The 13,070-nt window shown below is 45.3% G+C and overlaps 1 protein-coding gene across 4 annotated transcripts in view; it reads right to left on the bottom strand.

Annotated features, from left to right (window-relative positions):
• Positions 1 to 2,986: 2,986 nt before the first annotated feature.
• Dyrk1a (dual specificity tyrosine phosphorylation regulated kinase 1A) overlaps positions 2,987 to 13,070 on the bottom strand; it is a 124,204-nt gene continuing 114,120 nt past the window's right edge. For all 4 annotated transcript variants that reach the window (XM_021208898.2, XM_021208895.2, XM_021208896.2 and 1 more), the window contains 3 exons: positions 12,463 to 12,769; positions 11,304 to 11,428; positions 2,987 to 6,262 (listed from right to left, as the gene is read on the bottom strand). In XM_021208898.2, coding sequence (XP_021064557.1) covers positions 5,642 to 6,262; positions 11,304 to 11,428; positions 12,463 to 12,769 — 1,053 coding nt within the window. In that variant the 3' untranslated portion in view covers positions 2,987 to 5,641. The remainder of the gene's footprint in view (positions 6,263 to 11,303; positions 11,429 to 12,462; positions 12,770 to 13,070) is intronic.

Raw genomic sequence — 13,070 nt, 5'->3', positions numbered from 1 at the left:
CCTCGACGGCTGCCTTGCTTGTAGTACTGTGATGCAAGCACAACTCAGCAGTCTCCGTGTGAACAGCAAGGGCCCCTTCTAGGATGCTCTTGATTGGCTGCATGCCTCTGCTTGCTCTCTAGTCATGCCTAGCTGTAGGTTCAGAACCTTAGCAAGGTTTTCTAAAAAGACGACCTGACTACACTCCAACTTCATGAATCAAACACTGGGTGGGGCTTGTGTGCTTCAGCAAAGACCTATGACCTGCTTTTAGGCCTGTAGGTACCCATGTGACAGTTCGGTGAGTTCACAAGTTGATCACAACCACCCTTTCCCCACTAAGTAAGAATGGTACCCCAGGATGCCAGCACTGTCTACCCTGTATCCCTAGGCAACTTCCCTGCATACACCACGGCTTTAAATACAAAGCCATTTCCAAAGGAGTTCATCAACCCATCTTACCCCACATACATAGAGGTGCTACTCTACAATGGCTAGTTGACTGTGTCCTAAAAAGCCAACACTTAGCCGGGCCTGGTGGCGCAGGCCTTTAATCCCAGCACTCGGGAGGCAGAGGCAGGCGGATTTCTGAGTTCGAGGCCAGCCTGGTCTACCAAGTGAGTTCCAGGACAGCCAGAGCTATACAGAGAAACCCTGTCTCNAAAAACNAAAAAAAAAAAAAAAAAAGCCAACACTTCCAGTAGCTGGAGATGGCTCAGCAATTAAGTACCGGATGTTCCCTGAGAGGTCCCGAGTTCAGTTCCCAGACTCGTAGAGTGGCTCACAACCATCTGTACTGGGACCCAATGCCCTCTTCTATGTTTTGTAAAAAGCAAACACTTCCAGCCTTGGGTTGGTTCCACTATGTTAGGCCTCTCCTCTCATGGGCCAAGGCAGGGTACCCATAGACATACTTGCTGGGCTGTCGCCCACTCCCCAACAGTCGCCAGACTCTGTCCAAGGTGCTCAGCCTCTTCATTCTACAGGCAAAGACAAGGTAACAACCCAAAGGTAACAATCTTGCAAAATTTAATTGGAACAATCATCAAGTCAACTACTGTATTCCAGACAGGGTATAGGAAGCAAGGTCTGCTTGGTGCTTTTGGAATGCCCCAACCTGAAAGATCCCAGAGCATTTCCTAGGATACTTGGCAAGCTGGTCTCCACCCCACCTCCAGGCCCCTCACCTTGCGTGTTCAGAGCCCTGCTCCTTCGTGGCAGCCCCATCATGGTGGTTTCTGTGTCTTCATCCTGAGTTCATGCTATCCCTGTTCCACACTTGAGGGTGAAGGTGCTTTATTAGCTTGCACAACTCCTTTCTGAGCACCGATCCTTGAGAACCCAGCCCAGCCTAGCTAGGGTAGGTCAGAGAGCTGGGTCAAAGACCCCGTGTGTAGCCCACCCATTTGGATGGGTGACAACAAAGCAGGTGAGAACAAGCAGGGGAAGTGCCTACAACATAAGCTCCATACAGAAAGAATGTGGGTCAGCGGCTCCCCACTTCTCTGATCTGAGACCCTTTCTTTTTTTTTTTTAAAGATTTATTTATTTATTATATTTAAGTACACTGTAGCTGACTTCAGACACTCCAGAAGAGGGCGTCAGATCTTGTTACGGATGGTTGTGAGCCACCATGTGGTTGCTGGGATTTGAACTCTGAACCTTCAGAAGAGCAGTCGGGTGCTCTTACCCACTGAGCCATCTCACCAGCCCCGCTGAGACCCTTTCAAACAGCATCCCATGTCGTGGTGTCCCCCAACTATAAAATTATTTGTGTTGTTACTTAACTGTAACTTTGCTGCTGTGTGTTAAAGATCTGTGTTACCCAGTGGTCTTAGTTGACCCATGAAAGGTCATTCAACCCCAAAAGGAACCTAAGGTTGAGAGCCGCTGATCCAGGCAGTAACTTTGTGTTTATGTCAGTGGAGAAAAGCTTTGTGTCAAGATTAAAGAGGAGAGTGTGTTTGAAAGTGTGTTTGTGGTTCCTGTGTTGCACCAAGGTTAATGGTGCTACAACAGACCGGATCCTGACCCAGAGCAGCCTGGCTCCGTACCTTAGCTGCTGACACCTAGGACCTGGCAAACAGGGTATGAGGAGACAAGCAGGAACAGCGGCCTGGGTCTGCACAGCACAGACACGGCTGCCTTGCAGACAGCCTGGACCAGGAGAGCTGTACTCTCAGGCCACCAGTGCCACGCAAAGCTTCCACATCCCCAGGCTTTCCTCACACACCAGAGAGGCTGGCCCTGTGTTTAGAATGAACCAATTGATCTACTTACTGCACATAGTCTCCAGGACAAAAAGACGTAAAAGAGGAGCCCGAATTCTCAAGGTAAGTGTAATAAAAGCAGGCCACTCAAACAAAGCTGGGGACCAATTTAAAATGCAGTGCTTCCCGCCAGTCTTTATGTGTCCCTCACTGGAAGAACATGACATTTAATGACATGTAAGTGGGAACCAAGGACAGTGACAAAGTTCTGAGGTCTTAGATTACTGCAGCTTCGTTTAAAATGAAAAAAAAAAAAAAAAAAAAAAAGTAGTTCTACTATTTATTAGGATAAGTAAGTCTTGTGTATGTTGTCCAATATCACAAGATATGCTTGTTACCTAACTAAAGCAGAATCCTGTAACCCATGACAAAAGGCAGTTCTGCTCTGGCACACAAGCTCTATGAGCACAGTGTCCAGAATCACATTAGTTTCTCTTCTACCTAAGTTCTTACCTTCTGCAGGCCACTCAGGGGAGCACATCTCAACATGATAGTCACTCAGGGAAAGAATCCATTGTAAAAACCAACCCATCTGTTAAACCTCCAGTTTTTACTTTCAAAGACCCTTGCAGCCACTGTCTCTGTCACACGTCTTTCCCTTTACACAGGTGACTAGACTGTGCCTGCTTTACCTACCAGACGAGACCTGCTTCACTGCACAGGAAGATTGTTATTTTACTGTTTACATTTTTCCTTAAGTTAATTTTTAAAAAAGCATAGTAAAGACTCTGAGGACAAATTATTCAACTGTTTATCATACATAAGACCGCATGACTATAATACAAAGGGGGGTCTTTTTTTTCATTTAACGTTACAATATACACAGCAAGTCCGGACTAGATCTTACAATCTGAACACAGGTATTTAACCTCTCCATGCTGTTTATGTTTACAATGCACAGAAGTCCTGTAACCAAACTGTGTAGTAAAGCACACAAAACTGGACTGTAACATAACACAGTATGCAGAAGCACTGGATTGTGTGGTTTTCTTTATGTAAATATAGGTTTAAAAACTGCTTTCTTTTTTGGTGCTTGCTAACATGTGGCAACCAGCACAGAAAGAAAAAAAGAATGACCTGAGCCCCGTGGGGTGGGTGTGTGGCGCCTGGGCTCCACGGCCAGATGCTGCTCCCGCCTGACAGTGCTGTGCTCAACGTGAGGCCTCTGTATGGAAACACTCATCAACGACCAAGCTCAAAACAATCCACAGGCTTGACATTTAATTACAAAATAAATATGGATTTCCTGATTAACAGCTGAAGTGTCTGTGTTTATAGAAACGGGGCTCTCTGAGTCTCCACTTGCACTCACAGAGCTTAGGCCTTTCTTTTGTCAAAGTTTACATATAAAAAACCAGCTTTTGCTCAGAAACAAACAAAAACAAAAACAAACAAACAAGAAAAAAACTTGACCTAGCCAGCCACGTGGAGTTAACCAATAAAAAGTACCGTGGTGTTCTGCTGCGTTGCTTCCAACAGGGTTATCGGCAGAGGTAGATCACTGCTTCTTTCTAGGCTTCTTATGATCCTGGACAGGGAAATTACTCTATCTTCATTCTCCCAATTCAACTGCTTCAGAGTATAACACCCTAAAATTGCTCAATTTAGATGGGAACACAGATTTAGCCACTGCCAGCCTGTGCTACATGAAGGCAGCGTCATCTCCAGACAAGGCAACTGCTAGTGCCAGCCTGCTCCCTTCAGGTCATGCTTAGAGCTCTGCCTTCCTCCTGTTCCTACTGTGGACCTGTTGGTTCAATCAAGGTCTCAAGTTCAAGTTTACAAGGAAGTTAATCAGGAATACAAGGTCAACTGCTGGCTCCATAGCTTCTGGATCCAGTGTCCCTTTCCCTTCAGAAGCCTCAACACATTTAGAATGTGACAGGTGTTGTAATCTTGAATTAGATGTCAATCTATTCTGTCCAGTACACAGATTGCTGTAATGTATTGGCTATGGATTCAACAACAGTTCCAGTTTTGTTTAAGCAATAGTACAGCCATAATTTTCAACTGACATTTAAAAATGGTCTAGTTACACCTTGTGTCAAAGTGCAGAACTGCTACATTATTGGTTACAGACATCTATGTGCTATAAAAACAGCTTTGGTACAATAAATTATCAAAAAAGAAAATAAATTTTTGTAAAATTCACAGCATAATTGTGAGGCAAAAAAGCAGTCACATAAAATTCTGCATTTTAAAATGTTCAGGATGAACAGAAGACGTCTTTGTGCAGAAGAAATGGTGGAGACACCACGTGCCGAGAAAAAGCCAAAGAAAAGGTAAAAGCAGGAAGGGACACAGCTGTAGCTATTTCCATCAAAGCAAACCACTACCTCTGTGGCCTTCAACCAAGAAGGGAGTCAGCTTTATGACACACGCAAAGTGACCTTGCAATACCTTACAATTAGTGGGTCACAAAAGTCTATTTTAAAAGAAAGGCCTCTTGAATTACCCATTCTCTGTGTTTTCAGCATTAAGGACTGTCTGCAAATGCATGTCCACAAGTGATTGCATCTGAAATGGTGGGCTCTTCTAACTCCGAGTCCAAATCCGTAAGGCCAAAGGTTATCCCAAGGACCACCACTCAGACCTCCCCAGGACTGGCCACAACTGACCCGCTGATTGCTTCTCAGTGCGCCTTGGTAAGGAGACTGACCAGTCACGTTCCATCCTATCCTCCTGTGGCCTCTCCAGCAGGAGACCCACAGATCCCATGCAATGGCTGCTTTGCTCCTCAGTAGGCTCAGACAGGAGAGTCCTGATCCCCGCCACTTAGCATGCTTAATGTGCCTTACAAATGTCAACACAATCGTCCCTTTCACACAGCTGAAGAGGATGTTTGTGTGTGCTGGAGGTCCCTCTTCCTTACAGTACTGCATTTCCGTGCCCATGTGTATAGAGGACATTAAAAACCCAAATTTCCCATCCCACCCCCAACCCAAAACAAAACAAAACAGGGGGAAAAGGGAAAAAATAAAAATGAAAAAACAAAACAAAACAAAACACCCTTATGGGGCCCTTTATGCAAATTATGTGCAGTGCCTTTTTATTTTAAAATTAGTTGGCAAATGACCAAGACCAACAGCTGAACATTAACTCTTGTTGGATAGAAAGACAAAACCCACTGTGGCCGGGAGATGGAAGTTAAATGGGGGAGGCAGAAAGAGGACACTCTGAGCTCTCCGTGAAGATGGGTGGACATGGCTCTTAAAAACTTCATTGTCCCTTTGCAATCTTTTCAAGTTAAAAAAAAAAGTCAGCTTTGCCCTCTTGTAGCGGTTCAGTGTGTTAATCTCCTTCTGATTCAAGCAGCTTTGCACTTTTGTTTTTGGGAAAAAAACACCACTTCTATAAAAACACACAAGAAACAAACTCAAGTTTCAATGTAGTCACGAGCTAGCTACAGGACTCTGTTGCACACAGACTCCTGTCATGGGGGACTCCTCTCTATCAGCCCCTTGCCGCATCGCCAGATGTCCTTCAGTCATGTAATGTGCAGGGCCTGCGTTAGCAGAAAATTGGTATGTTGGATGTCCAGCTATGCCAGTCTCTTGGCGGGGATTGGAGTAGACGGTCAAATTAACGTCCATAGCTCCATTCTGTCCAAAGTCCAAGGTGTTAGCAGCCACTGGGCGGTTCTGATAGGCCTGATTGCCTTGATTACCAGTAGAGGAGGAAGATGTCGAGGAAGAAGTTGTTGAGGAAGACAGGGATGTCATGGAGTGGTGACTGTGGCCAACCTCCATAGAATCCTGGGTAGAGGAGCTATTTGTTGGAGAATTGTAGACCCTTGGCCTGGTCCGGTTACCCAAGGCTTGCTGTCCATGGTGGTGGTGGTGGTGATGGTGGTGGTGGTGGTGATGGGAACTGTTTCCATGGTGATGATGCAATGCGTTCTGCTGAGGGGCTACATGAAAGGTTGTCTCTTGAACAGGATGAGTTTCAACAGTGACTTGTGTAGGAGCTTCAGTGCCTGACCAGCCCAGAGGAGCTGGAAACTGCTGGCGCACCTGTGGGGGCAATTGTGAAAGGGTTATCAGCACTGTCTCCAAGCTTAAGCCATGCCTGACACGTACACCAGTGCTCACTCACTCATGGGTAGGTAGGTACCTCTGTGTCTGTCCCTTTCCCTTCTTCAACCCACTGAGAGGAGCCGTATAGCCTTCCAAATCAAAGTGCTCCCTGTCCAAAATCCTTCAATGTATCCTAGTATGCATACAGTAATCCTAAATCCTGACACCATCGCTCAATCTTCCACTGCTATTTCTCCAACAGTTCTTTACTTATGTGAGCTCCAATAAGCCCAGGTCTTCCTCCCACCCCTTCACCTGGACAGACACTTCTAGGCATCTGCACTTGCTCTTTCCTCCATTTCTAATCTTTGTTTGGACATCTTTTTAAAGATCAGTTCAGTTCCTGACGCTGTCCTAAGCACCTGTGGCAAAGGCTGCTGCTGTGCCACCCTCACTGCCCTTCCATAGCCCCACTGCATATTCTCTTGGCTACCAGCAGGACTGTGGATGGAATTGGAATGAGCCTGTCTAGGTCTCACTAAGCCTGTCTGCTGGACACCATGCCACGGTCAACTGGGCCTAGGGGCTGTGGAGTCACAAGCTGCTAAGAGTCCGGGCACAAATGACACACCAATAACCTCAACACCTACTTCACTGTTGCACTCATGGGGAGGGAAAACTCTCGAATTCTCTCAGGTGCCTCATTCGGATAGTGTGTGTTTAGTTTACTTCACTCAATATGCTTCAATCTAACAGAAGTCCTTCTTAGTCACACGACTCTGGACTGCCGCGCCGACTGTGCTGGGGTCTAGCACAGAACTTTACCAACCCAATGCAGGCAATACCTACCTCAGAGGAACACCCCAAGCCTAGTGTATTTGCTGTGTCACTGTGAGCTCTGGAAAGGCAAAGGCTATCTCTACCACTTGAGTCTAGCACAAATGGTTAAAGTACATATTCAATAAAAATTGTATGGAATTGAAACTACTGTAAATCCAGTAGGGAAAACAAAACTGGCAGACAATCTCATAAAGAAAATGAAGGCCAACCATTCATGGTACAATTTCAGATTAAAGATACTGAACTAGTAAAAGGTGAATAACGAAACCAAAATCTAAAAGAGCTGAAATCGAAACCCTTACGATTCCAACATGCACGTCTCAGATAAGAAATACTTGATACTGTAAACCACACCGCGTGATGGAAGGGCTCTGCTGCCATGGGGTACGGCCAACTCCTGCTGCACACCTATAACCCTAGGCAGAGAGAAGAGATCCACACGGTAGAATACAGAGACCTAACTGTGCCTCTGTGCTTTCTGACAGACCCGAGTGGACAACACTCTACTCTTGCCTGAATCCATCATCACACAGTTAATTATAACATCTTAAATTACGACAGTCACTGACACAATCATGGTGGTTGTAGAGAAAAGAATCTGACAGTGAGGGTGCCTCCCTCCTAAGTGACTAACAGGTAGGCCATGTATAAGGTATACACAAAGCTGAACACAGGACAGAGCTGAATGGGATGAGATCTCATCCTGTTACTCAGAATTTTATACACAATTTTTATAAAGATACAATGGTTCTTTCTTTGTTTGGTATTTTCAGGCCATAGTGGATATCAACAATGAAATCAAACACAAATAAAGAACTCAAAAGCATCCTTTTTCTTACTTTCTTCCTCTAGTCTTTGGGGGAAGAGCGGGGTGTGCGCATCTACACGCTGCTGGAGATTATCTAGCCAGGGCACTGTGTGCTCCAGGCAATGCTCTACCACAACGCCCCAAGCTTGCAAACCTCAACTTTCTGAGTTGTCAAATCATACAGAAGTCATCATGACCATAATTCCTTGTTACTTCACTCTGACAGAGCAATTTTACTTCCAACTGTTTCCAGGAATTTAGAAGACAAACAAAGTGTGCATGTAGGACTGGTATACATAAAGGTTTTGACTACGATATCATAGTGAAATTGACTGCAGATCAGAGAAATGCCCATGAATAAGCTATGAGTGAAACCACTCATGGAATAGTTCAACAATGTAATACTGCAAAACAGTTTAAAATAAAGCTTTATTTTGACATAGGAAGAATACCAAATCTATGCCAAATGAAGAAAGACAGATATAAAACTGTGTATGTCAGTGTTTATAGAGAGGCTAGAGTGTATAATATACTTGGGAAAGGAGTTTGAATGTATATAAATATTGTGTCTGCATATTAAATATTACCTGATTAATATATATTATCTGATAATATATAAGTAGATTTACTTTTCCATAAAGAGCATTTTTTCAAAGACATAAAAGCTAAAAATACTAGTTTGTATTACACCAGCTGACATGAAGAAGAGGGCTTCTCACAAACTCTGTGGTGTGTTTCTTTCTTACTACATGACCGCATCAATTATTAAAACCTGGTCAGCCAATGGCTCAGCAGGTAAAGGCATTTGCCAATAACCCTGACAGTCTAAGAGTTTAATTGTCCAGCTTGCCTAAGTCCCCAACACACATGAAGAGATGAGTCCTAGAAGTTGTCCTCTGACTTCCATAGGCATGCTATGGGTTCGCATGCACCCACACACATACACACTCAGTATAAATAAACAACTAAACACCTCTGCTGGGTACAATGAATGAAGCATGTCTGTAACTCCAACTACCTGGAGGCAGGAGAGCGATGATCATGAGGCAGAAATGCCAGCTGGGGCTGTCCAACAGCCACCTAAAGTGAACAGGCAGATCAATGACTTCTGTAAGGTGGGTGGGATATACAGGTATGTTTTTCTGGGAATTTCTATGTATGTTTGCAGTACATAGACCATATACATACATGAAAGAGAAAAACAGAGGATGGTCCAAAAAATTTACTAAGTGTGAAGTGTGCCACTAAGTCAACGCAGGAGGAATGAGGAAAGTGCGGGAGGCCCAGCGTGGCACATCCCTCAGAGTGAAAGATCTCAGTGTATGCATTCTGAGTGCAGAGAGGAAAGAAAGGCCTGGGTAGGGCAGAGCACAAAGACAAGAGGTTCTACATGTTAGTCAGTTAGTTCCAGGTACAAGGGAAACAGGGCTATGAAAAGCAGGGGAAACAAACTAGACTAGAGTAGCGAGTTCAAAACTCTGCAGTTTCCTCAGGCTGATAAGCACTTAGTCAGGGCACAGGAAAGAGTGTGCTTTAGTGGAAGACAGGATACACATGGTTTCGGCAGTGGAGGGGCTAATTATATATGCATAAAATCAGAATTCATACCTCACTAAGTCCCTGGCCCTGAATTTCTGACAGTAAACAAAGTGAGTTTCGGAGCATTGTGACAAAGCAACAGGTAACAGTGAAGAATCTTCTTACTGCTCAAGCGTGCAGAATGTCATTGACAGTAAGCCCAACACAACCCGAGGTTAGAAACGTAGTCAGAGGTAGTAGGGAAGGAACGCTTTAAAACTGGTGACTGTAATGACTGGCAGTAAGGGTGAGACCAAGCAGGAAGCACGCAAGGTCATCTCAAGGCATGGTGGACAGGAACACTGCCCCCCCAAAAAAGACAGTTAAGGGAGGGGGAACAAAGAAATGGAGAACCAGACACATGCTGACAAAGAAACCAGAGGTAATTCAGTGTATGTGGATTAAGTCAACCCTGCCAAATACTACCAGGCAACGACAAAGGAAAGCAGGGGAGTCCTCTGGACCATCAGTGAGGACTGTGGCTGACACAGGGACTGTAACTGGGACAGGAGCTTAGGTGCACTGAGCTGCAGGGCTGGCTGCGGAAGACAAGTGTGAAACTCTAGGAACTACAGTGTGGTGAGGGAGACAAGGACCAGAGAAAGAGTTGCCACAGACTAGAACGATCAAAGACTCAGTGCTGCTCAATAGGAGGAGGCAGAGCCCATGAAGAAAGAAGGAGACATGGGCCTGGCCTTCAACAAGAAGCCCAGTGAAAGCGGAGGTGAGGAGAAGAATATCTATGTGACTGCACATAGAAGAGAGTCACAGGCCTCTGCCTAACAGTGGACAAGCTGGAAGCATTTCACAGACGACAGGAAGGAGAAGGGACTCTCTGAGGAAAGCTGCCTGTAGACTTTGCTGAATACTAACAGCGAGGACAGAACAATGTGACAATTTCTCCAGCAGAACCAAGTGGCCCAGTCACAATTAAGGAATGACCACCAATCTAACTTAGGTTTTCCTTACTCTACCAAATAACCGACTGGCCCTTTCAGAATCAAAATGTAGCACACAACGCAGAGGGACATTTCTCACTAAGGTCTTATGGTTTTATCTGAACAGTAAACACCTTTCTTGTGTGCTTGAATACTTGGTCCCCAGCTGGCAGCCAGTGGCAGGGGTGAAGGCCTTACTGCAGGAGGCTGGCTTATAGAGTAGACCTTGAGGCTCTACAGCTCAGCACAGCCCACCCATTTCCTGTTTCTTAAATGCACAGGCCTCCTGACCCTACTACCCTGCTTTCCCTGCCTGCTGTCACAGCTTCCCTGACATAAGGTATCATTTCCTTTTGACCTGTGAGCCAGAGTATACTCTGTCATCCTTACACTGCTTCTGTCTGGGTATTACCACAGCAATGAAACATAGCTACGATGGCATCTCCACATTTCTATCCTACCACATGTTCCACACTAACTTTAAAAATTACTTTAATATTACAAGTTTAAAAATCCAACACAAACTGATTCAGAATCAGGGTGGAAATGCTGGTGGCCACAAGAAGTAATGTCAGGGTCCAGACTGCACAGCTCACAGAGAATTAGTGCATTTAGAGGTCTCGGCACCCACTGAGGGGCAGGGAGGAAATTGCTGTGGCAAATGAAAAATAAACCTGGAGTAGATGGCTGGAAAGACAGTGGTGTGTGTACCCAATGCATGCTCTCATTTCTAACAAGGAGTGGAGTTCTTATTTCCTAAGCAGTGAGGACACTACACACCTTTAGAAAAAAGGACACAGACATGGTCGTCCTGACTGGCATCCAACACAGCTAAAGCTAGCAAGGCCATAGCAGAAGCACTAGGAACACTCACCTGGGGACTGTGCGTCTCACAGTCCATGGCCTGGACAGCAGCAGCGAAGTGTCCCCCACTGTGTCGATGCTGGTGCGTCGGATCCGACCTGGCTCTCCCACTGTTGCTCGTTCCCGAGGATCCACCTGTAATATCAGGACATGGAAAAACTTGTAAATTTAAAGCTAATTTCGCTCAAGTTAGTACTCTTAAGACTGCATGGAACCCACTCAAAGCATGGGGTAGGTAGAGAGGATACTCAGTAAGAGCAGGAGAAGAGCTAGGACTGTGTGTGCATCTCCAACCTCTGTATAAAACCCTGGGCTGACTGAACCCCAGGACTTGGGCGAGGGAGTGCCAATCCCAAGACCTCACTGGCCAGGCAGCCTGGATGCAACAGCAGGCCTCTGGGGCAACGGGACTCTTATCTCCAAGTAATAAGGAAGACAGCGAGGGGAAGAGACACAGTGTCATGACCCACACGTGACCTTAGGTGTACACATATACACACTTAGGTGTATGCACTACTTAAAACATATACAGACACACAAAACTTTCAAGCTATGGTATTAACTTGAAATATACCACAAAGTAATTGGAGTCTTAGATGTCTTCCCATATCAGCTGCTAATACAGCCAGGTTCTCCTCAGTCAAGTAAAAACTTAAGGATGTGAAAAAATAACTCCATTTAAAACCATTTAAATTTTTGGCTATAAGTAGCTTTGTTTCTAACTGTCAGGCAGACAATTATCACGTGCACATTTGACAATTAAATTTGCTACTAACTATACAGATGGGGAAGTGTGTTGAGGGTACTGAATTCAGAGCCACATACACTAAGAACAGATTGAAGTAAAATAATCCCTTGCTACCCATTTACAAAATTCAAAAAATTAGTTTATAATAAATACTCTGAAAGAATTCCACATTGGAGCTGGGCAGTGGGAACACACGTCTTAAATCCCAGCACTCTGAAGGCAGAGGCAGGAGGAGATCTCTGAGTTTGAGGCCAGACTAGCATACCAAGGGGGTGTGGGGTGGGGTCCAGGATAGCCAGGGCTACAGAGAGAAACCCTGTCTCAAAAAACCAAAAAGGAGGGGGAAAAAAAGCCTCCCACCCCACTAAGCAAAGAGAAAGCATGCACAAGCTTCCGCGCGCCGCACTGCGCCGGGGCAGACCTGAGCTGGAGGACGTGCTGGAGGTGGTGCCTGAAGACTGAGACTGCTCCATCGCAGGGCTGGTAGACACACTGTTACTTGTGTTGGTACCTTCATCAGCTGTTTTCTTGAAAAAACTGTGCTGCAGGGCATAATAAGGTTGAATCCGAGTTTTGGGGTCATAATCAAGCATCCTTAAAATGAGGTCTTTGAACTTCAAGTAGTCAGCTACAGTATGACCCGATTCCCCAGCACGCCGCCCGCCAGGTCCTCCTGTTTCTACTCCAAGAATATTATGAAGTTTACGGGTTCCTGGTGGTTTGTACTCCTGTTAGAGAAGAGAGAACAGAAATTGTCTCAAAGTTTGGTAGGAGAGGTAACATGATTTACTCCAAATGTACAAGGCTTTGTGAAGAAAGACAATTATTGAAATAGCTAGACTCCACCCCCACCCCACCTCACTCTGCACATAACACTTAGCATGTGTTTAAGAAGTCCAATACGGTTTTGAGAGAGAAAAAAAGGACTCTGAAGATCAATATAGCTCAGCAGCAAGCAGACGCTGGCCCAGCCTGAAGCTGGGTTGGTACAGTTTCACCCAGGAACACTTTTCTTATTTTCAAGGTTGT

Source organism: Mus pahari, chromosome 12, assembly GCF_900095145.1.
Source record: "Mus pahari chromosome 12, PAHARI_EIJ_v1.1, whole genome shotgun sequence".
Classification (NCBI taxonomy): Eukaryota; Metazoa; Chordata; class Mammalia; order Rodentia; family Muridae; genus Mus; species Mus pahari.
This window is presented reverse-complemented; position numbering and strand designations above follow the sequence as displayed.